Below are 23,619 nucleotides of genomic sequence, written 5' to 3' on the forward strand. Positions count from 1 at the left end.
TCTCCTGCATCTCGGACAGTCCTCTCTCCCTCCTTAAGGAGGAGCAGCAACTCTCCTGACCAGGGCAATGTCTCCATCTCCGCTCTGGGCGCCCTTCCTCCCAGGTACGCAGGGCTCTCCTCCTCGCCATCCACTCTGGGCCAAATCAGCCACTCCAGGCTTTCTCATCAAGGCCACCGTCCCCCTAACCCTTTAGCTGCAGCCCAGATCTTTCTTGAACCCTAGACCTTTAAAACCAATTGTGTCCTAGACATTTTCCCCTGGAAACATCCACCGGGCATCTCAGACTCAGCAGATCCAAAATGAAATTTGCGGCCTCCTCCTGCCCCCGACCCAGACCTGCCACGGAAGAGCACTCCCTCCAATGCTCTCAGTGCTTCTCCCACTTGAGGGGCATCCCCTGTGAAAGCACAGCCGCTGCCTCCCCTCCCCCGCCAGAGTTTCTGAGTCAATAGGTCTGGGGTGGGGCCTGAGAATTTGCCTTTCTAACAGGCTCCCGGGACGTATTTTGAGAAGAGCTGGGCCGGGGAGCAGTGTCACCAGCCCATCGTTTCTCCTGTCACCTAAAGATTCTATCAATGACCAAAGCCTGTGCTTTCCACCTCCAGGTACCCCTGAACCCTATCCCTCCCTCAGCACCCGACTCCTCACGCTCTGGCCCTGCAGCAGTCCCTAAACTAGTTCCCTGCCTTCTCTTTTGGTTTCTCCTAATAGCACGTGGGTTCAGGGACACTGTCTGTCTCCTTCAGTGCTGGATTCACACAGCGTGGGTGTTCTGTAAATATGTGCTGAAGGAAGCAGGGAGGGAGGAAAGGAGGGCAGAAGAGAATAAAAAGAGAGACCCACGCGCCCGAGGGAAGAGATTTTTGCTTTAGTCGTGTTCCACACAGGTTGCTAGTGTCATCTTCCTAAAACACAGACACACATATTTTGATGACATCATGCTCCTATTCAAAAAAGTGATTTTCCATGATCTCCAAGTTCCATGATTTTCCAAGTTCAAACAGGATGAAGTTTGAACTTCATACGTGACCGGTGAGGCCCTTCAAGCCCTGGCCCAGCCTTCCTTTCCAGACTCTTTGCCCACTGCCCCTCCCCCACAAACCTGACCTCTCCCTTCACTGACCAAGGGCTGTGCTCCTTCACACCTTGCCTTTGTACCTGCTGTTTCCACTGCCTGGAACACCTTCTCCCATGATTGCACCTTAATTTATCCTTCAAGCATAGCCCAGATGTCCCTGCTTAAAACCTTCTCCGGCTTCTATGATGTCACCCATACCTCTTCTCCCTGTGCTCCCTACGAAAGCATATATGACACTGTTCCGTAAAGGCAGGACAAAAATAACAGCCGCACACATTACAGACCACGTCCTAGGTTGCCAAGCTCTCTTCTGAGTGCTTTGCACAGACTACCTTCCTCCTCACATCAACCCTTTGAAGGATATGCTATTATTGCCCCTCACCCCATTTTACAGAAGTGGAAACTGAGGTCTGGAGAGGTTCAGGTAACTTGCCCAAGGAAGTCATCAAGCCAGGAAGTGGGAGAGCTGGGCCTTGTTCACCACTGTGTGCCCAGGACCTAAACCCAGGGGCACAGCACATGGCATGTGCCCATGGTTATTATTTGGACAAATGAATTCTAGCAAGCAGTATCTTTTCTTCAACTCCGTATCCCCATACTGGGCAGATAGAAGAGATTAATAAGTGTTTTTGGAACAAATGAATGGATGGGTGGATGGATGGATGGACGGATGGATGACTGAATGATGAAACTGCCTGCTGACCATAGCATGAATTTAAATTTAGCCCTATAAGCATCCCAATGCCACGTGGTGAAGGGTTGAGTGGAGAGGAGGAACTCAGTGACCAGGGAAAAAAGTGTGTAAGCTGGTAACTGGTTTGGGTTTATTTATCTTAAAATCTTTGTTTACTCAAAACCTACCTGGAAGGTAGTCTAAATTAATGTAATTCTTTTCCTATGTGTATATCAGGGGTTTGGCAAGAGAAAGCATTGGAAAACAACTTCCCAACCACTCAAGACAGCTCTGGCCCAGGCACCGTTACCTGCCCCTGCCCCTGCCCCTGCCCCAGCCCCAGCCCCAGCCCCAGCCCCAGCCCCAGCAGAATGGCTGAGGTGGGCAGCAGGGCTCCTGGAGTCAGAATGCCTGGGTTTGACCTGGCTCTACCACTTTTGGTTGTGTGACCTTGGGTAAGTCACTTTACCTCTCTGACCTTCAGTTTCCTCATCTGTAAAGGGTAGGGACAAAAAAGAGCATTTACCTCACAGATTTTTTTGAGGACTAACGAGATCATTGCCTGGCACCAAAACCTGTGTGCCAAATGCTATCTGTTCTGTGTCATCATTAAAGGTTCTGATGTTACTGGACTCTCTCAAGAACCCGTGAACCAGACAGAATGGGGATTATTCGCATTTTACAGATGAGGACACCTGAAGCCAAGGACCTCCCCTTCATGGGTCAGACAGCAAATAGGTAGCAGAACCACAGGGTCCCGCAGGAGAAGGTCCAAAATCCTGAGCTTCCAACTTAGGTTCACCACACGCCATCTACTGACCAAGGTAAGGAAGTGGCCAATACGTGAGAAAATGCACAGCTGCTATGGCAGGCGGACTGGTGCTCAGGAAGGACTTTCGGGCACAATCCTCAGGCATTGCTAATAATCAAATAGTACCATCCTCCCTTTATCCCAGCTGTTGCTGAGATGGTCCGGATAACTGAGACCCAGGGATTCTACCTCCCACATTATTCAATTTGGAAAACTGAGGTCTGACTGGATTGTCCTGTGGCAACTACAGTGGCAGACAATTTGACTGTATGTCCCAGGCCTGACGCAGGGAGGCAGATGAGGGCTTCCAGAAGCAACCGGCAGTGTTAGCTTATTATCTGGCTATTTCGGGGGTAAGGGGGCTGGTCAGAGAGGGAAGCCTCCTGGTCCTACTTACCATGGTGGTGGATATGGTCTCCGTGGTGATGGAGGGAGCAGTTGTTATGAACTCTTTCCCCATTGGGGCAGTGCCATCAACCTGCTGGCCAGAGGAGGAGTCATGAGAGAGAGAGAGAGAGAGAGAGCACACCAGATACACCTGCAGTGTCTGTCACCTGGGCTCATGGTATTCCTAGTTACAAAGTGACAGGCTGTGTGAATGAACATGCACTTGGTGGGGGGGTGGCCACACAGAGACCGAATTGCAGGGGGTCCTCACAGGTCCTCCAGTTCATTTCAATTGTCTTCTTTGACAAAGGAAAAATAATCCCAGACAATTTGACCAATTCCATCCAAATTTCGATGCATGTATTCTTTGACCTGGTGACCTCATTGCTAGGAATTCACCCTTTGGAGGTCAACTTTGCCACGAAGTATGAACAAAGAAGTTCCCTGCCGCACTCATTATTAACTGCCAAAGACAAAACAGCACAAGCCCATTGATGGGAGATCGTGTGAAAAATTAGGGTCCACTCCTGAGTGGGACTAAGGAGTAAGTCCATTTATGCTAGTGAGAAGTGATCACCAAGAAAATTATTTTAAAAAGGTTAAGGTGTAAAAGAGAATCTCTTTTCTGTAAAATTTTCAAATATCTAGAGATATTAAGTATATATGTTGGTAAATGTAGACATATTTTTCTGGGAGGAAATCACAAGAAAAATTTCATTTTGTTCCATTTGCCTTTCCTAACTGTGAACATTTTGCTGTTGTCTAGATGTCAAGTAAGGGTTACTGAGCTGTGGAATTTGGGGCCATTTTTAGTTTCTTTATATTTCTCTGTGTAAAAACAGTTGTTTCAGTTACACGTTACTGAAACAAAATAAACCAGAGAGGGAGCATGTGCCTGAGTTCACACAGCTCATTAGAACTCTAGGGTCTCAACTGCAGTAGCAGCTTCATAAACCCCTATGCATGTTATAAAAGTGGGAGGAAAAAAATCTGGAAACGAGCAAGTTGCCCACGTTGTGTTGGTTTATATCTTCTTTTAGTCTTTTAGACAAAGACTGGTCTCCAGAGCGAGAAAGCCCCCAGCACAGCAGCTCTTTTGGCCAGGAAGAACCAAGACCCACAATCTTAATTTTCAAAATTTAAAAACCACAAAAGGAACTTAGGAAATGCACTGTAAGTAGTACACCTATGTCAATTCATGACAGCCTTCTCCAAGGTACTAAGTATGTTCCATCTTGCTAAAACAAATGATTTTGGGTTTTTGTTTTTGTTTTTTTAGTTTGTTCATCTCTCCAATCTGATGTGGAATCCCCATGCATAAACAAATAAACCAATGGGAGCCATTCTGACTGAAGCTGGATTGGGTTCTTATCCCTTCTCTCCCCAAGCAGCCCCTGGGGTACTTGGGGTACAGGAAACCCCTCCAAGTCCTTCAAATAATCTAAAGCCACGGTACTAATCCACTAGCCATTAGTCCCTATAAAAACTCCCAGGAGGACAGGGGAGACACGATCATCCCCATTTTACAGATGGGGAAGTTGAGGCTTTACTAGGTGTAGTCTGCCCAGGACAGGAACCCATTCTACCGCCCACTTCTAGAGCTCAGAGAGGACAATGAAGCTCTGAAGAGTATCAGGGGTAAAATAGGGGCTCTGCGGAGGCCAAGGTGGCAAGAGTTGACCAAGGGGCTTGTCCATGGGGGGATCCCATCCCCAAATGCCTAATACCTGTGCTCTGGAAGGGTACACTGGAAGGCTCAGGTTACCTGGGTATCCACAGTGGTGACTCTGGTCTGCAGTACAGCCTCTGGCTCGATCTTCTTCCTGATGGCCAGGCTGCTGACAGTCATGGTTTCCGTTTTCACGGGCTATAGAGAGATGAGGGAGAATACTTCATAACTCAAGCACAGGCATGACTCCTGCTCACAAGCAGCTGTGGTGTCGGGTCAGCAGGTTGTCTCCCACCCCTGGAGCTGGCCAAGTCTCCAGAAGGGTACGCAGGTCAGGGCAAAAGAAGAGGCATGGTGTAAGGGTCACAGACGAACAGCCCAAGAGGAGAGCCAGAACGGCCAGCAGCACCAGCCAGGCCTGCCATGACCCTGCACACACAACCTCATGGGCGCTATATGCTGTTTCTAGGTTACCATCAACAGAACATCTACTATTCAGTGAGTATTCTCTGAGCGGGGCCCACGCTAAGTGCTGTCCATCTACACATAATGTCACTGAATCGTGAATAACTCCAGTGGTTATGCCACCACCTCCCAGCTGCTTCATGTGAACTGTTCTTTAGAGCGCAGTCACATCCCTGGAGGCCCCCAGGGGCCAGGCAGCAGATATAGACGAGTGAAGTGGGCTTGTTGAGGACTGGGGTAAATTGGAGAGCACGTGGGGTTTCACTTAGGTTTGGCCAAATCAGGCCACAGCTTGAGTGACAGAATCATCTGATCTTTTTAAATGACATTTAAAAAAAAAAAAACCAACCCTGGATTTTATATTCAATGTCCTGATTTTAAATCAAGGTCAAAGGAAACACATCTGCTAGCCAGACCTGGCCGAGAGCCTCAGTTTACAACCTCTACTCTAGAAGCCTTAAGTAAAATGATCAGTTTTCTGAGTCCTCCATTGAGCCTAGTTCATAGCAACGCACATAGCAGGTACTAACATATGTGAGCTGAATGAATGAATGAATGAATGAATGAATGAATGAATGCTAGCTTGTCATCTGGTTGGGAGGGTGGTGAGAGGGCATTCTAATAGATGGTTGTAACCTGGAGATCTAGCCATTCATTTAATTAATCGTCTGTTAGTGCCCGGTATGTGCAGGCTTAGAGGCACTGCCATCTGGTAGGAGAGCAGACCTGTCAGCCACGAACCTGCCTACTTGGGATACTGCCAGGAGCAGAAGCATGACCAAGCAAGGGGCCTGTGGAGGGGATAATATTTCTGCCCAGGGCAGTCAGGAAAGGGTTTGCTTGGGAAGGGACCTTTAAACTCTGTCCTGGAATATGACACGTTTGCAAGGCAGAGAAAGGGAGGATAAACCTTCTACCCAGAGGATACAGTATGGTGTGAAAGCCCAGAGTGGATGAGCTCATGTTTCGATGCCTGGAAGATGGGGAACGGGGAGTGTGGTAGGAGGTAGGCCGGGGCTGGAAGACATGAGGGAGCAAAGGAATAACATGAGCAAAGATCCTCTGAAGGGAGGACGCAGGGAGGAGAGGCCCAGACACAGTCTAGCCCTGCGTTACCCTCAGTGACGCCGTCGCCTCTTCTCTAGGAGTTTCCACGGCTACCCCAGGGACAGATGGACTCAGACTGCTGCCCCTTCCCTAGGAAGCCCAGGCCCCAGGGAGCGGAGGCCAGGCCAGGATCAGGAAAAACCACTGACTTTTAGACCGGGCCGCAGGAGCCCCCGCGAGTCCACAGCACATGCTCTCTGCAGCGCCATGCAACCCGGGCAGGGAGAGGAGGATTCGAGGAAGACCAGACTGCCGGCCATCACTTGACCTCAGGCAAGCGATGGGGTCACAGGGTTAAAAACGCCAAGGAGTGAAGGTTAGGGGTAAAACCGAGTTGGCAAACATGCGAGCACAGAACCATGCTGTTCTGCAGAGGGGCAGTCATGCAACACGAGACAGAGCTTCATTCAGGCGGACGGACTCTGGGCTGCAGGCTGGCGACTTAAGTCTTCTCAAAGATGACCCAGGGCCCTCTGAACATGCAGTGCCCGGTGGGCCCGGTCTCGATGAGGCTCCACTGTACCTCAAACTGGGGCATATCCGGGGTGGAGCAGGCCCCTCGATCCGGGCTGTCCTCGATGCCCCCGGACTCGTCATCCTGGCTGGGGCCCCTCTTGCTGAGGTCCCGGGAGAACACCAGGCCCTCGGTTTCTGAGTCGCTCTTGTCTCGGTCCAGCTCAGGCAGACTGCGGGAGAAGTCTTCAAAGGCGCTGCCGTGGTAGTCCCCAATGACGGTGAAGTCAACCTCCGCCTCCAGGCTGGACGTGGAGCTGACCGTGATGCTGGAGCACTTACGCTCAATCGCCAGGTGGTTGTCCTTCAGGAACACCGCGTCCCTCTCCTGGTCCTGCTCCTCGTCGCCTGTGTCACTCTCTGGGGCTCTGGGACGTGGTGGTTTGACTTTCTCTTCCAAGCCCTCCCTCAGCCCTGCTCTCTATGGCCAGATAAAATCAAAGGAATGGGGACATGGGGCGAGAGGGAGAGAGGGAGGGAGAGAGAGAGAGATATCAAGATGGTGAATGACAGAAGGCATCTTGGAGCCATGTTGATGTCCCAAATGGAAGAGCAGGTCGGGAAACAAAAAACACCCCCAGGAAAGGTTCCTTGGCATCATAACAAGCGTAAAAAACCCGAAAACTTCTCAAGAGTCGGGATGTTCCTTTATGATGGTCTCCTGCTGATGGCAAAGCAAGTACAAAGCAAACATCCTGCCAGTGGGTCCTGGACAGGGGGCTCCATCCAACGTTTGGATCTGAGCCTATCAGAAGCAGCAGTGCGCACAGGCAGGGATGGGGGCCTGGGTCCCAGGCCCATCCGCGCAGCTGGCATCGAGACACAGAAACCAAGGAGGGAGACCCAGGGATCAAGGAAACCCAGGCGGGGAGAGGCAGAGAGGCTGGAGCCAAGAGCTTTGAGGAACAAAGAGGAAGCCATCACGGTTTGTCAATTCCACTGAGTCTCCATGGGCGGGGATCAGCATTATCTCGAGGGAGGAACAATATGGGGTGATTCCTGGGTGCTACATCGGTTCAGCCCAGAGCTCCATGAGCGGGCTGGCGGGCAGGCCAGAGCGGAGGTTCTGATCCCGTCAGTGTAATTGACAACAGCAGGCCAAGGAAATGCCGGAGGGCAACTCTTGTCTGACATATACATACCTCTCAACTGGCCTGTCAGGGATTAGACACCGCACACACATTTGGGGCCGGTTCATGACATCTCCTTTTTAAAATCAATCTAACACCCACCAAATATTTTTAAAGTACATGGCTTCAGGTTCGAGAGATTCAGTGCGCTTAAGAGATTCACTTGCTTAATAAGCGTTCGTTTAGCCAGTTTCTGGAAGGCTGAGAGGTGTGAGGACACATTCCAGACAAGCCAGAGTTGAGCTGCCACAAGAAGCACTGCCAGAGCAGGTGGGAATCTGAGGCAGTGATGCACCCTGGCCAGGCGAAGATGACCGGGTCATCAGGGCACCAAGGGGGCTACAGAGACCTGCGGGCCTGAGGGGCTGGCGAATCTCAGGCGCCCCCCTTTCCCAGGGGGGTTCGCTGCTAAACTGGTGACGTGCTTCTCTTCCCTGACCGCATCTCCGGATTTGTTCTGGATTAGAGAAGATAGTTAGTCTTAAGGAGGCAGAAAGGAACTTGGCACGGGGAACGAGAGGGAACCGGAAGTGAAAGATGGAAACCTCTGGACTGTCAGCTTCCCCAAGGCAGGAGAACCAGGGAAGGGAAAGGAAGAAGGAAGGTCATTGGACAAGCCAGGCAAAACAAGTAGGAACCCAGCAGGTGGGGGCAGCAAGGCAAAGCAAGTGTGTAGTTTGCTGGTGGTGGTGCCACCTTCTCCACTGGGGCTATGTGACCCTCTGGGTAGCAGGTCACACAAAAAGCCAAGGGTCTTTGTGACTAAGCTCACATGGGCAGAGCAGATGAACCCATCATTCTGCATGGGCATTTAGGGCGCATTTAGGGAAAAGAACTCACAGGGATAGACAAGCAGCCTCTCACTGCACTAATGACGAAGGGCCACTAAAACATGCTTCTAATAAGCTATGCAGCATGCTGTCAGCTCCCCTGGCCGGGGGCAGAGGTGGGGGTGGGGGCTCACGTGGCCAGTTCCCCCAGTAGCTTCCTCCAGCGTAGTTTCACAGCCTGAATCTGGGGACACAAGTTCGAGTTCCATGCGTCCTTCATGGTGGGATGTGGTAGAAATGCCCTCCCGGAAGTGTCTGGTAGCAGGCGGCATCACTGAGAAATCGGTGGCCTGAGGGCTGGCAATGTCGCCCAGGGGCTGGAGGTGGACGAAGCCCAGGTCTAAAAGCTTATTCCGCTGTAGCTCTACCTGCCCCAGGGAGGCCTCTGAAGACAACTCATTTGGAAGGACCCTTGTTTCACCCTGACTCACTCGGCAAGTTTCAGCTCCTTGAGTCTCAAAGATCCGAATTTTGTTGGCCACTGAGGTCTTGCTAATATCTTCCAGGGAGCCCTCTTGGCTCCCAGCCTGGAAATGGTTCATCTCCTTTTGCTTCCCTGAAGGGAACCCCAAACCCAGGGGTACACCCCCCTCAACTTCTTCGAGGACAACTCTGGGCTTTCTGCTGGTGACAGGAGGTGCCCTGCGCTCACCTCCGTCCAGAGTCACGACCGGCTCGACTTGGTCCTTAGGATCTGGGCATTCTTTAGGAGGATGGACAAGTTTGAGAAACATAGGGGATTCTTCTCCAAAAGGGTCACTGAGCTGCAAAGGCTCCCATGACCCACAAGGGGCTGTGCGTGGAGAAGCTTCCTCTGGAGGTGCCTGAGCATGAAAGGGACCAGGGGAGGTTGGGGGTGGGTTGATCACCTCCATCTGAAGAAATGTCATTTGAACCTTGCTGTCCTCTGTCACAGGTTCTCCTATTTGGGTGTGAACCAGTCCCCTGTCTTTGGACAGGAAATTACCTCTGTCCAGTCTGGCTGGCTTCCATGGAACGGCGTAGGCCGGGAGGTCTCGGCACACACCCTCTCGTTTGTGAGGTGAGTGCTTCTTCCATCCTGCTGGGGGACTTTTCTCAGCCTTTCTCATCAAGTCTCCACTCCTGGGGGCCTCTTCCTCTGCGGTGATGGTGGATGCTGGGTGGGTAAACTCTCCTTCCACCCCCCACCCAGCTTCTTCCCAGACCTCAGCAAATGTCTGCCCTGGAGGACATCCCTTACCGAGCTGTTCGACAAAGGCCTCCAGCTCATCCAGTCTTCTGTGGTTCCTGGGGGGTCCGGCCCCCTCCTCCAAGGAAGCTGTGTGGGCTTCACAGTCTTGGTCCTTGCTCCTGTCAGAAGGTGCAGGAGAGCCCCACGGGTCTGAGGGATTCAGCTCAGAGCTCTCTGCCAACTCCTCTGAGAGCTCCGGCCTGGTCTCGTCTCCTGGAGGGGCTTCCAGGTGCTCTTCTCTCTCCTCCAGTGGCGGAGGGAGGATATGGTCTTCAAAATCTTTCTCTCCGTAGTTTAAATAGAAACTTCTCTCTGCAAAGGAAGTGTCGGTTTCATCACTGGAGTCGGCTCTGGCTTCCACGTGGGCTGGATCCAGCAGAAACGACTGGAGTCCTCCTTTGTCAGAGGCTGGAGAGGGGACATCCACCTCTGCTGGCCTGGTCCCCGGGACAGTGGGTCTTCCACAAGCCTGGAACTCCTCCAGCTCCTTCGTCAGCTCCGTCTGGCCCTCCAGCTGACCACCTGAGACCCGGGGCTCTCCGATGGTTGCCTCCCCAGCGCCCATCCTGCTCTCAAGCTTTTCTGCCAGCATGCATTCTGCAGCCAGAGAAGCCCCTCCTGGGCCTTCCCTGACCCAGGGGCCTTCCTCCCACACTGACTCAAAGTCTTCAGGGCTTGCAATCATTCTTCCTTTTTGCTGGGTATTTGCTCCTCTGGCTCCCACCATTTCTTCTGTGGCCACTTCCACTTTGAACTTGTCCACCAGCACATCTACTTTGGAGAGTCTGCCATCGGCAAGGATATCTGCAAGGCCTGCCTCCCTTTCTTCCTGCTGCGTGGTGGCCACTTTTACAAGTCTGAGTTCTTCTGGCCTAGTGTACTCTCTTTCAATAAGTACCCAATGCTCTGAACCCTGTGTTTCAATCGGAGCAAGAAGAGTTAACATGAAATATCAGGCACCTGAAGAACGGGTCAACTTTTCCCTCTGCAAGAAGGGACCATTCTACCACTGAAAGGTCAACACGTCCCCAGAACGGACTGGGGAGAGGAAGGCATGACAATGCTAGTCAGCCGCAGCAAGGCTCCCCTTCCCATCAAAGCACCCCACAAATTGTTTACCAACTCCCTTCAACCACCGCCCCAACTTGGTCAAATGGGATGAGATCTCCTGCCCTCCCCGTGTTAACCATGAGGAAATGGAGATCCACCGGATGGGCCAGGACTCTAACGCTGCTTCTTTGAATAATGTAACTGCCACTGTCAGAAGGGAAAGTAGCGGACGTCACATGGAATCTTTGAATGTTAGAGCCAAAAGAACTCCTAAGCCACTTCCAGTCTAATTTCCTCATTGTGCAAATGGGTACGCTGAGGCTGAGAGAAAGTCAGTGACTTACCCAAGGTCACTGTCAGTTGATGGTAAAGTCAGGAAAAGAGTGCTTGATTTTTGATGCCTGAGATCCTTGCTGACTTTTATCTCCCAACCTATGGAATATGGGTCCCAACTGTGGTTTAAGGTCAAGTTGAGGGGAAGCACTGAGTTAAGTTCCATAGGCCCCAGCCTGAAATCTGACCTTTCTGCAAGGGCTTCTGGGAAGGAAAGAGATTAGAACGAAAAGTAGCAAACGGCCAGCTTCTAGAGGTTAGCGCCAGTCACCACGGCCTGAACTTTGTAGGGGTTCATTCCCAAAGAAACAGATACTGACTCTTCTTGAGGAATTCTAACAAAATCCACAAAAAGAAAAGGACTGACCAGAACACATCACAGAAGAAAATCTAAACATCCAGGCATCATCCTGGGTGAAAAGCACCAACGAGAGGATAGCACTGTCAAGCAATCAACAAAACAGCCCTCTACCTCCCGTGTAGGGTCCTCCAAACACTGCTTAGGAGGGGATGATGGACCTCCAGAGTCATTCAAAAAGCAAGAAGACTATTGGGATTTTGATCTTCTTACAGCTACAGAATACGTTATTCACACAAAATCTGAATGGAAACCCAATAAGAAATAAGGGGCTGCCCTGTTAAAGTTGGGGGACTGGGCTGTCCTAGTGACCCAAGGTACCTCTCTCCTTTGAAATCACTGCTCTGAGTCAAGCCCCCGGTGGTACAGATGTGGAAACTGAGGCCTAGAAAAGGTAAACACCATGCCCAAGGTCAGAGAGTGAGCTAGCGGTAAAGGCAAGGCCTGATCTCTGACCCCAAGTTCTGTGAGGTGCATCCGTGGTAAGTAAGAGGTGCCGCAAACTGCTCCCAACCACAGGCTGGGGTTAGGGTTATATGACCTTGGGCTCCGATTCAGGTTATGACTTGGTGTCTGTCAGATCCCACAATATCTAAAGAATTCTGAAGGATCAAGGAAGCATTGTAAACCCTCTCACCTCCACTCCCCCACTCCATTTCAGGGAGACCTCCATGACTGTCAGGGAAGCAAACCTCATTAAGAAAATCTCGCCAACAGAACAGACAGATACAAGAAAGAGGAAAGGCCCAGACAAAGTCAGGCGTAGTTTTCGGGGATTTCACTTCAGCTTGGTAAGCCTTCCGGACAGCAGCATTGGAACCATCCCGGAGAGAAGTGTCTCGAGAGCCTGCACAAGCCAGGTCTCTCTTCTCCTTGGGAAGCAGGTGCTCCCATTTCGGTCTGTACTGCATCATCAGCCTGGCAATGAGGGCCAAAGATGGTCAGTGAGACCCTTTCAAGAACATTCCTGCCCCAAATCTAACTAGAAACTCGTTTCTAGAAACTGGAGGCTTAGGAACTAGGCTGAGTGGGGTGGGAGCTGGCACAGAACAGAGAAAGAAAGGTTGTGTAGGAAGAAAAACGGAAACATGTACTTATATTTAGTTACTTTGTGCCAGGCAATGTCAGCCCTTTGTCTAAGTTATTCAATTGAATCCAAATGGTAACCTGTGAGGCAGGTACTGTTACCCGTATTTCAGAAGGGGAAACTGAGGCACCCAGAGAGGAGGTGACTTACACAGATGGCAGAGTGAGCACTGAGGGAAGAAGTAGCAGCTTTGCATCTAACAAGCGAAAGTAGATATGTAGGATCCTAAAGAGAAAAAAAAGACTGAACAAAAATAGAGACAAGCTTTGCTGGCACCAAGACACTGGCAGAGCTGCATCTGGCGCTGGAGACTGGTTTGAAAGTTGTTCTGACCAGATTACAGGATGGGATGATGTCAAGGTAGCCCCACAGCCATTCTTTCCACTGAGCCAAGGGACCCTCTGTGCCTGCTCAGAGCGCCCCCTTCTATCAAATGGAGGCACTGTGGCAAGACTGGCCATGAAACAGAAGCTGGGAGCGGAAGTGGAGCCAATTCTGTTCCCACCGAAGCCACCAACAAGGAGAAAATCTCCAGCCAGGCAGTTCTGCTGCCTCTGGGCTGTTCAGGCCCCACCTGGAGCTCTCGGTCACATTTTGGGCCTTGCTCTTTACAGGAGACCCCCAGAGGGGTGTCCAGGACGAGGAACGCTCTAGAAGTCATGCCCTGGAAGGAACTGTTGAAGAGGAGAGGCTGGTGCTCAGCTCCTAAGGGCCTTCCTGGAGGAGGATACAGAGCAGATCTAAGGGTGCCTGGGGACAGGGCGAGGCCCACAGGCAGGTGATTCAGAAGGGCAGAGAGTACAATATGAAAACTTCCCAGTGATGATTGAAGACAAAATGAGCTACCACTAAGAACCGCGAGAGCCATGTGTGGAAGGGCCTGGACAGACGACGTCCAGGACTGCTGAGGAAGGGCACGCGTCCTCCCCCTCCCCGGTATTGACCCGTCCTTGGCTCTAGGAGCTTCTCTGTTCCCCTCACCCTGGGATTCTGTTGACTGCTGTCCAGCTTCTCTCAAGACAGCACTGGCAGTTTCCTTTTTATTTTTTACATTGAGGAAAAATCAGAGTACAACTATGATTTATGTTTTATCACTTATGTAGCCGACTCATGTTTCTTTTACAGTTCCAGCACGTTTTCAGCAGCTACAAACTTTTTCTCTGGGAATTGAGAAAGGTACAGGTGCTCACATACACTGTGTCAACAGAGGAGGGTCAGATATCAGGGAAAAGGAAGTTTCGCCCAAATGACTGGTCAGTACCTTCCAGTCCTGACAGCCTATGATGTCCCAGCAGAGAGGGAGGATCCAGGCTCCCTGGGCCTGGATTCCACCTAGCCTCCAGGCTGGGGGAGTGAGGGGAGACGTCCCAGGAGCCCCAACCTGCTGCCGTCCTGGGAGCAGAAGCAATGCCTCCTCACTTAGAATGCTTGCCCGACCAACATCTCTACCACTCCAAGGATGCTCCCTGGGGCAAGACGCCCACTTTGCCTGCCTGGAGACCCTGAAAGACCCAAGCTCCAAGGGGAGTTTAGAGAAGATGGAGGTGGGGGATGGATGGGAGGCTATCCTCTAATGAGCCAAGGCTAGACCTTACTCGGGCCTCTGAACAGAGACGAGACCTCAGGGCAGAAGGCATTAGGTTTCATGACCCCCGTCCCAAGCTTAGAAGGCAGACTCTGCCTTTTGTCACCTGCCTCAGCAGGGCCTGAAGGGAGATCATCTCTGCCTCCCTTTAAAGCCAGAGGTAACTCAGGCTGTTCTGTCTTCTCTGCATTTCAGTCCTGATTCCTGGGAAACAATGGATGATGGAGGCCCTTTATGGACCCCTGGAACGAGGATGCTCACGTGTCACAGCGTGGGGACAATATTGGCTACCCACTGTACCCATCTGTATGGGAGAGTCTGATCCATCCCCCTCGCCCCAGAGAAAGGATTGTCTTAAGACCATTGGGTGGTTCTGGGTGGGCGGGGAGGTAATGACAGTAACCTCAGGAGACGCTGCGAGGCTTTTCTGAGTGAACACTTCCAAGCCTGCGGCCATCCCAGGCTCAGGTGCCAAGTCCCGCTGAGAGGTGTCCTGGGTCCTCTGGGACTGCAGGGGAGGCCCAAGGCCGGAGGAAAAGGAAAGAGGGAAAAAGGGAAGGAGAGACAGAGAGGGGGAGAGAGAAAGCAGGAGAGACACACACACAGAATCTGTAAATAGGCCAGCTTTGTAAATCCCACATCCTTAGGGTTTATAGATTAGGTAGGAAGGAGCCACGCTGCCATGGGGAGGAATAGAAAGGAACTGCCTGTCAAACCATTCCAGGTACAGAGGCCCAGGTCAGCTGCCGGGCCAGTCGGCACTCTGGCTTTGGGCCTTTTCTCATTGCCTGCCCACTCTCATTCAAGAGGTTTTGGAGCCATACCACTTACACTCCAGTTCCAAGTCTTCTCTGGTTTAGAGAATGGTTCGATCCTGTAATTTGGGTCTCAGCCCCGTTTAAAAAACTATCTTTGAAATGAAAAGCTGGGCTTGGGAGATGGGAGCTCTGCTTTATAGTTTGGGGTCCCGAGTTTGGTTTAAGTTCCTACCGCTTTCCCCTTGGCCCAGATGAGGCCCAACAATTTATGAGGAATCTACTAGGAACTCTGAATGAAACACCCCTGCAGGATATCCCCCACAAAGCCCATACGTGGGTCAGCGATTCTAGTCACCATCAGCCATGGCCTCGTGACTACCCACACTCCACACTTTCCAATGAAGAAGGTACATTTATATCCATTATTCTGCTCAACCTTCCCAACACCCCTATGGAGAGGCTATTTTGCTCCCCTTTAGGTGAACTGACTAGCCAGTGAGGCTCAGAGAAGTGAGGTCATTTGTCCAAGGCCTGGTCCAGTCTCTGGCTATGGCTCCTCCCCATCTCCCAAATCTTCAAGGGCATCTAAATGCTGATGGAACCTGTAAGCCAGTTAAATGGTCCATTGCTCCATGATGAGCTTCTGGACCAGACTTCTTTCCGGCAGTGGAAAGACGGGAGGTGGAACAGACGCCACCTTTTAATGACCCATCTGCTAGCAGTTCCAGCTGTCACCAGCAGGTGGGGTACCTCCCTAAGCCAGGCTGCTCGGAGGCAGCGCTATGCCCCAGAGCCCATCTCCCCAGGGCTCACCGTGCCCTTCTCTGCTGGAGTCCGACCCTTTCGGAAACCTCTGCACCCCATTTCACCCACTTCAGGACTGCACAGAGGTCAAGTCTCTCCCCTGGGCAGGAAGAGCAGGACGTGTAACTGGATCACCAGTCCCCACGGCCCCCTCCAGGGTCTTCAGGGTCTTGTTAGTGCCGGGGTGACCTGTGGGCTTGTTAGAAGCCCACAGTGGGTGAAGAGATCTGCCTTCCTCCATCGCACCAGCCTTAAAGGCCCCCAAAGCATCCCTAACTTTGTGAATCACCAGCCAGCGAGCTACCACCGCAGCCACACTGGACGAGGCCATCTGTTATCCGTCCGGCAAGCCGAGGCCATGGGGCATGCTGAGTCCATCAAATGCTCTGCTTATTAGATCATGGCTGCATCACCAATTGTCAAAGCATTAGAGGGCAGCACACATCCAGTTGACTCAATACCTAGTCTTCACAGGCTTTGGTCTTGCTCCCAGGCATCTGTGATTTCATAGCAAATACAATGCCGGGGAGACAAGAAAATCGGGTCCTGGCTCCTCTTCTATCAACCATGACAGGAAACAAGTCCTTCCCCTTCGGGGCCTCAGGGCCCCATCTGTAAAATGATGACCTGAACCAAGCAGGTTCCGAGGGTCCTTTCAACTTTAAGAGAGATTCTGATTTGAAGTTAACCTTCTGTGTGAGTCCCAGGATTCTCAAAATGAAACAACAGTAACTCATACTGAGCACCTACGTACTTTGCTGGCCCCTCCATGCTTCATCTCATTTGATCCTCACAATATTCCTAACCAGTAGGTACTTTTATTACCGCCTACCAGAGGCTCAGAGAGGTTAAGTAACAAGCCCAGAGTCGTCCGGCCAGCAGGAAGCAGAGCCAACATTCAAACCCAGGTGGCGTAAGTCTAGAGCCCAGTCGGGTTTGAGCACAGTAAGTAAGCAGCTGCGCTAGAGAGAAAACACCTCAGTATAAGTGGGGTAAGTAGTGCCAAGATTCAGCAGTGGTAACTATAACAGCTTGGGATTATAAATACAGGAATTCTCAAGATCCTGTCTTTCTCATTATCAATTGAGAAACACCCATGCTTTCTTTCCACGCTGAAAGGCAGGTCGTGTGGGATCCTTTTCTGAAGCAGCAGGAGCAGCTCCGACTTTCTTGGAGGATCCGTTCCCCTCTAGTGAACTCTGAGGATCCTTCCGGGAGGGAACACCCCCCCGCCCCCCATTTGTGTTTCCATAATAGGCATGAAAGGATCTGGTTACTAGATGGAACTACCCCATTCTTAAAGTTTAGTGTACATGAGAATCGCCTGGGGCACTTGTCTCAAATGCTGACTCCAGGGCTCTCCCTCGTATATTTTGATTCAGGAGGTCTGACATGGGGCCCAGGACCTGCATTTCTAATAAGCACCCCTGCCCCCTTATACTCTGGCTGATGGAAGGGGAATGCACCAAGCAACCCCGTCTTATTTTTCAAGGTGGTCCCTGGGGCCCCAGATTCCAAGATTTAGTGACTGTCTGTCTCACCTAAGCCCCCACCCTGTCTCCATCTTCACCTTATGCAGCAGTGAGGTGAGCGGTACATAGGGGTGGAGAACGAGAGTAAGTCAGTACATAGCAACTTTCCCCACCCTCTTTATCCAAGGCCTCTGTGGAGGGGTTTGGGGTGAGACCTACCTCATTGGCTTTCTCAGGGGTGCCCTTGGGGGAGGGGGAGGCGGGCGAGGATGGCAGCCTGCGCTCCCGCTCCCAGTCTCGATCCCGGTGGATCAGCTTGCTGTTGGGTTCTTTCAGGGTCCTCTTGAGCTCATTGATGCTGGCCTGGTGCTTCAGTAAGACGTCCTCAGGCTTGTCTAAGAACTAGGGGTGGATGGAGAGGACAGCCAGGCATTAGAGGGACGGTACACAGGGTGTATGAAGATGGCAACAGTCACCATCGCTGCCCTACATCAACAAGGTGACTCCTACCCATGACCCTGTGTCACCCTCACGGCGCCGCACGAGCTAAGCAGGGCAGGGGTGTTAGCCCCAAGAAGTGCACAAAGCCCTTACGATTAAAAAGCGTTGACTTCTGGTCAAGCACCACCTTTTCTTCTCCCCTGCGGGGCTCCCGGCCTCGGAACACCCAGGTCAGCACAAATCCCACAGGTCTAGGTGAGTTCCCTTTGGTGCCGTGAGCCCAGTCTTAGCCACAGAGGTGACTTCCCTTTGCTCACAATGAAGCACAGTGAGAACTTGCCCACCCTGTTCACTGGGCAGCTCGGGCCCACTCCCTGGATTCTGGATCCTGGTCCCCACCTCTGGCTGAGACCTGCACCACTGCGCTTAGCAGGATGCCCGGTCTAGGCCTCTCCTAGCCCATCGTGTGCAGTTGCTCAGGATCTTTGCGGCCCTTCTAAGGCCAACGATATCCAGAAAAATGTGCCCTGCTCCCAAAGCAGGGACCAGGGGCTAGGAAAAGATTGTGTTCGGAATTCTCTGCTGTGAGCTACTACCCTTCCCAACCACTCAGCAACTTCCAGATACCTTGTGGGTACCAACTCCTCAATAGCAGACAGGGTGAGATACAGTCAGGTAGAGAAAGTAGGATGCTGTGGAATATTCTGGGGGATCGGGAGACTTAGAGACCAGACGGAAGAGAGGTAAGTCCCCAGGCTGGACATGAGAACTGAGCCAGGTATAGCTGGAGTCAGAGGTGTGTTCCCCATTAAACAGCCAAGTTTGAGCTCTGGCCAGTGCAGTATAAGAGAGTAATCTGCCCCTAGGTCAAGTGAGGTCCAGCCTTTGCACAGGAGACAGCAGCAACCTGCCCAAGCACTTGTCTGCCTACTTCTGGGGGCCGGTGGGTAGGCTGGCAGCCCAAGAACACTTATCTGCAAGGCTGTTTGAGGATTCATGTCGACTCAATGCATGGCAAGAAATGGACAATCTCATCTTATTATAAAGTCAGATTAGGGGATTCTAGAAGAACTACCCGGAAGGGAAGCTCGCCCTTGGTCAAACTAGCGCCTTCCGAGGGAGTGACCGCCGCCCGTCTCCTAGGCTGCCCGGGAGCTGACTCTGGGTGGTGAACACACAGTGTGATTTATGGATGATGTGATACAGAATTGCACAACTGAAATCTATGTAATTCTACTAACAATTGTCACCCCAATAAATTAAAAAATAAAAAATATATATATATAAATAAAAAAAAAAAAAAAAAAAAAAAACTAGCGCCTTCCCCTGGGCTCATCTTTGGCATCCAAGGATCCACTCTGATGGACTCCTAGGTGACCTCAGAAGGAAAACTGAAGCTACTGAGGCTTCCGCTTTCCCTCCAAGTATCTGTCTGTACCTCCAGCATCCTTTCCTGAGCTGAGATGCTTCAGGACAATGTCTGTCTGAGAAATCAAATCTTATAGTTTGCATGGGGGGGGTGGGTTTGGGCTGAAATGGACCCAAGATGTGACCTGTGACCTATCCTGCACCTGCCACTCTGGCTCCATGGGCTTGTTGTGTTCCCAAAGCCTGGAGAGAGCAGTGCAACCCTGATAGACTTGAAGGTCGTTGGGGAACCTAGTCTCAATGCCTTGCCATGCAGATGGGGGCTGGGGCCTAGAGGACTGCCCCCAAACCCTCAGAGTCAGTGACAGAACTGGGACTGAAACCCAGACCACAGGACTCCAGGCCTTCTTACGCCCCAGCCTCTGGCCCTTTCCCTCAGGCCCAAGAAGAAATCCACTTCTCTCACAGTGAAGGTTCACATGAAGACTTGGAGACTGTGAACGGGAAGAAGTGGTTAACACAGGAGGAATAAGATGAGAGAAGCAACAGTAGGAAGAGGAAGAAGAAAGGGAGGAGGAGAAAGAGAAAGGAGGCTTCCCTGACAGAGCTGGAGAAGCAGCAGGCCCCACCCAGAGGGAGGTGCAAAGAAGTCTGAGAAGATGCAGATGTGCTCCGAGGCTCCTCCCTCTCACCCCCCCCACATCTGGTTGCCAAAAGATACAAAATGAAGCTTGGGATGAGGACTCAGGGGACACAGATGAGCTGGAGATATGACCACACATCGGTGTGGGGAGGAGATGAGCCAAAGGAAGGGTTTGGGGGTGGCGGTGGAAGAGATGAGCTCAATGAAAGCACAGAGTGGCCTGGAATTCCCGGGAAACCCAAGTGGGATGGTCAGCAGGACCGGGGGAGCAAGCATGGCGAGGTCTGGGGAGGCAGAATGTGAGCGAGGTAGAGAGAGGGATGGGGAGAGGGGTGGGGGAAACGCGGCTGGGCATGGAGTCTGAGCAGGGAGCTGAGAGGTGAACCTAACAAGGGAGGGGGCGGGGGACACGAGGAGCGGGATGGCGGTGGGAGGAGGACGTTAAAGCTGAGATGGTCCCAGGATGTGAGCTTGGGACGACTGCGGGATGGTGACACATGAGCTGGGACGTGAATGGCGGGGAGGGAGGGACGTGTCCCATGCAGTACCTCCTGCTTGTGTCTCGGCGTGGTTTCTTGCTCCGGCTGGCAGACGTGAGAGGAGGGAAAGGAACCAGCAGGGTAAGTAGAGCCAATGGATTAGAGACACCGCGACCGCCGGTCCAGCGGGCAGCCCAGAGCACTGTCACCCTCGCAGCAGAGGCCAGGGAAGCTGGTGGGCCACCCGGGGGCAGTGAGTAATCAGAAGGTGTGGGGCATAAAGCAAGGAGCTGGCCCACGGAGGCATGAAGGGGGTGGGCGGACTGCAGGCAACGCCTGCAGGCACACTCAGCAGATGGATGTGAGCGTTCTGGGTAACCCTGTTTCTTGCAGTCAACATGTGTGTTCAGGGGCCTTCGCCCCCAAGTGGGGCTGTATGATGGAAACAGGCCCACGTATGCACGCGTGTGTTTGCATGTTTGGGTGCACAACCCGAGGGGTGAGGAGGGTACATCTGTAAGTGAACACATGTGAGTGTGAGGCCACGCGTGCCTGTGTGAGAATGTGGGAAATGGGCTGGGCAGCAGGAGGGGACACACCTGTCAGGGCCTGCAGGGACACCCCATCATGCTCTGGGAGGAAGGGGCCCTCTAGATCCAAATCACCGTCAAAGGGGCAAACTAGGAGTAGGTAAGAGGAGGCCAGAGGCCCCTAGGGGACAAAGTGCCCCTCTGGGAAAGCAGGGCAAAAGCAGGGGAGGGTGTAGGGTGAGCAGCACGCCCTCCACCACCGCGGGCACGTCCAGGTATTGAGCACAGCTCAGGGCAAGGAGCTGAGCTTGGTACACCCCACAGCCAGGGCACCTGAACACAGCTGGGGGCCCCTGAAGGCCAAGACTGAGGCGAGCCCCAGGATCCGCCTCCTGATCCTCAGGCCCCAGGGTATGAGAAAGCCAGGCTCCTACCTTTAGCTCCTTGATCTTGGTGGGGGTCCTGACCTCTCCCTCCTCGGCCTCTGACCGCCGTCCCCCCGACTCGCCATCATCTTCCCGCTTGTCACCATCCGGTCCTGCGTCGTGATTCTCACTGACAGAGGCTGGGCGGGAGAACTCTGCTAAAGGGGAAACAGCCAGCAGCCGTGTGAGACATCTCCCAGGTACATGGACAGGCAGCCAGCCCTGCCACTTGCTCAGCCATACTTGGAGTGGAGCGGACGTTTCCGCACCCCCATGTTAGGGATAAGATGCCAAAGCCCGGAGGAGTGAAGCAGCAGCCTTCCCCAGGTCACGTGGACTGCCTCTCAGCCCCAGACCTCCTTCTGATTTCTATAACACTAGACCCCAGGGTCAGGTTTCAAATCCATCTCTTCTTGGCTGTGTGACCTTGTGTAAGTTATACAACCTCTCTGGGCCTCAGTTTTCTCACCTAAACACGGTACCTACTTCAGACAGTTGAGAGGAGGACCAAATAAGCTAATGTGAGCAAGCAGAAGAGCGGCTGACACAGACAGAGCGAATTCAATCCATGCTGGCCCACAAATGATTTTCTTGTTGTTGCATTTGTGGCAGAATATTCACTTAACCATTATGTAGCTATACACAAATATTGTGAGATTAGCTTTTACAAGTGAAAGCTGAAGTCCTGAGGTTTGCAAATGACTTAGTTTCTTTATAATGTGGGGAAAATTCAAGGGGACCCCTGCAATAACATCTTTCTCACTCGCTGACATCCCAAAGTATTTTTCTGAATAGGAAGAAAGGGTTGGAATCACAGACATTACACCAGGTACTGGGCATAACCCAGGCTATGCCCAAGGACTGTGTCTTGGTGGGGGAAAAAAATGGCTGGAAAACACTGAATAAAAATGACCAGAGCACAGATTACCCTTGAGATTGGCCTGAATTTAAAGAGAGAGAATAATTACCCTTTCCACTCATATATATTAACTCTGCAAAGTGCCCATTCACGCACGCTATTTCATGTGAGCCATAAAGTGCTCTGTGTTGATGGCTAGAATGGGAATTATTATCCTCATTTTAAAGAGGATAAACTGAGACTCAGACTTTTCAGTGAATCAGGCCAGGGACCCAGGCCCACTAGCTTAGAATCCAGGCTTCCAGTCGCCTCAGGATGAGCCTCACCAGCTCTGGGCTAATCTTTGCTGCCCTGCACAATCTGGGTTTCCTTTACCCTGGCATGGTAACGGAAGCTGCAGGGGAGGATATAGGAATAGTACAGGCCCATCTTCCCTTTGCACCAATCTGAGCTCTCTGCTCTGTGTCCACTCGAGGAGAATAAGGAGACTTCTCAGCTCCAAATGGACCCTTGCAAAACTGCATATGCTTCGAACATGGCCAGGGAGTCCTGGGACAGGTCTCACCTTTGTACTGCAGGAAAAGTATCAGACCAGGCTCTTCCTGATCCCCTGGAAAACTCCTAGGTATCCTTCAAAACCCTGACTCGTTGCCACCCTCTCTGCAAAGCCCTTTGTGCCCCTCCAAGACAGAATTAATCCCTCTATCCTCAAGACTGCTCTGTCTTCTGTACATACTTCTCCCATTGCTTGAATCACATTGAATGCTTATAAGACTAATCTATGAGTTCCTTAAAGGAAAGAGCCAGACATTCCAACCCTGAGAAAATATTTGTTAAGCAGAACTAACTTACCTAGAGACCTGCCGCAATGTGTTCTGGGAGTATCCACTGTTCCCCCACCCAAGTCCCTATCTACTACCTTAAGCCACCCTCAACAAACCTAAAAGCAATAATAATTTATTATTGCTACCATAAGTAATAATTTACTATTGGGTATAATTTATTAAGGTCCCACTATGTACCAGGAATTGTTTTGGGTATTGGAGAGGCATTATTTCGTTTCATTATCCCCATAACACAACTAAGTAGGTCTTCTTTGTTCTGTAGAAGAGGACGTAGGCACAGGGGAATTAAGTTGCTCAAGACCTCCCATCCATTCATTCGGATATTTACGGAGTTCTTCCAGTGTCAACTGAGCAGCTGGTGAGTGGCAAGGCTGAGATTTGAACTCAGATCTGGCGAACTCTGAATCTCTCCAGGACCCCACGCGGCTTTTGAGCCCCTCCTACAAATTCCAGTGTGCATATCCTGGGGACAGTTCTGGGCCCTGAGGAGTGCCGACGGAGCAGGTCTGGGCCAGGGCCCGGGCACCTTCATGTCTAACAAGCTCCCAGGTGATTCTGATGCAGGTGGTCTACAGACAACATTTTGAGAAGCCCTAGTCAGCTTGGTAAAGGACAGGGTAGGGCCAGTTCTCACTGATGTTAAGGGCACCTGTCAGCCCTACAGGGATGAGGGCAGTGGAGAGGGCCATGTGGTTGGATGGTA

The 23,619-nt window shown here is 51.8% G+C and overlaps 1 protein-coding gene across 21 annotated transcripts in view; it reads right to left on the bottom strand.

The window, feature by feature from the left end:
- The window catches only part of EPB41L1 (erythrocyte membrane protein band 4.1 like 1), a 119,409-nt gene that overhangs the window by 14,290 nt on the left and 81,500 nt on the right, over positions 1–23,619 (bottom strand). For 8 of the 21 annotated variants that reach the window (XM_033094212.1, XM_033094209.1, XM_033094210.1 and 5 more), the window contains 9 exons: positions 21,222–21,370; positions 20,327–20,362; positions 17,546–17,728; positions 14,696–14,800; positions 8,801–10,792; positions 8,186–8,293; positions 6,717–7,127; positions 4,718–4,819; positions 2,963–3,046 (listed from right to left, as the gene is read on the bottom strand). In XM_033094212.1, coding sequence (XP_032950103.1) covers positions 2,963–3,046; positions 4,718–4,819; positions 6,717–7,127; positions 8,186–8,293; positions 8,801–10,792; positions 14,696–14,800; positions 17,546–17,728; positions 20,327–20,362; positions 21,222–21,370 — 3,170 coding nt within the window. Of the gene's footprint in view, positions 1–2,962; positions 3,047–4,717; positions 4,820–6,716; positions 7,128–8,185; positions 8,294–8,800; positions 10,793–14,695; positions 14,801–17,545; positions 17,729–20,326; positions 20,363–21,221; positions 21,371–23,619 lie in introns of those variants that run through there. The other 13 variants (XM_033094222.1, XM_033094220.1, XM_033094214.1 and 10 more) reach the window with 10 other exon arrangements.

This window comes from Rhinolophus ferrumequinum, chromosome 23 (assembly GCF_004115265.2).
Source record: "Rhinolophus ferrumequinum isolate MPI-CBG mRhiFer1 chromosome 23, mRhiFer1_v1.p, whole genome shotgun sequence".
In the NCBI taxonomy this organism is placed as follows: domain Eukaryota; kingdom Metazoa; phylum Chordata; class Mammalia; order Chiroptera; family Rhinolophidae; genus Rhinolophus; species Rhinolophus ferrumequinum.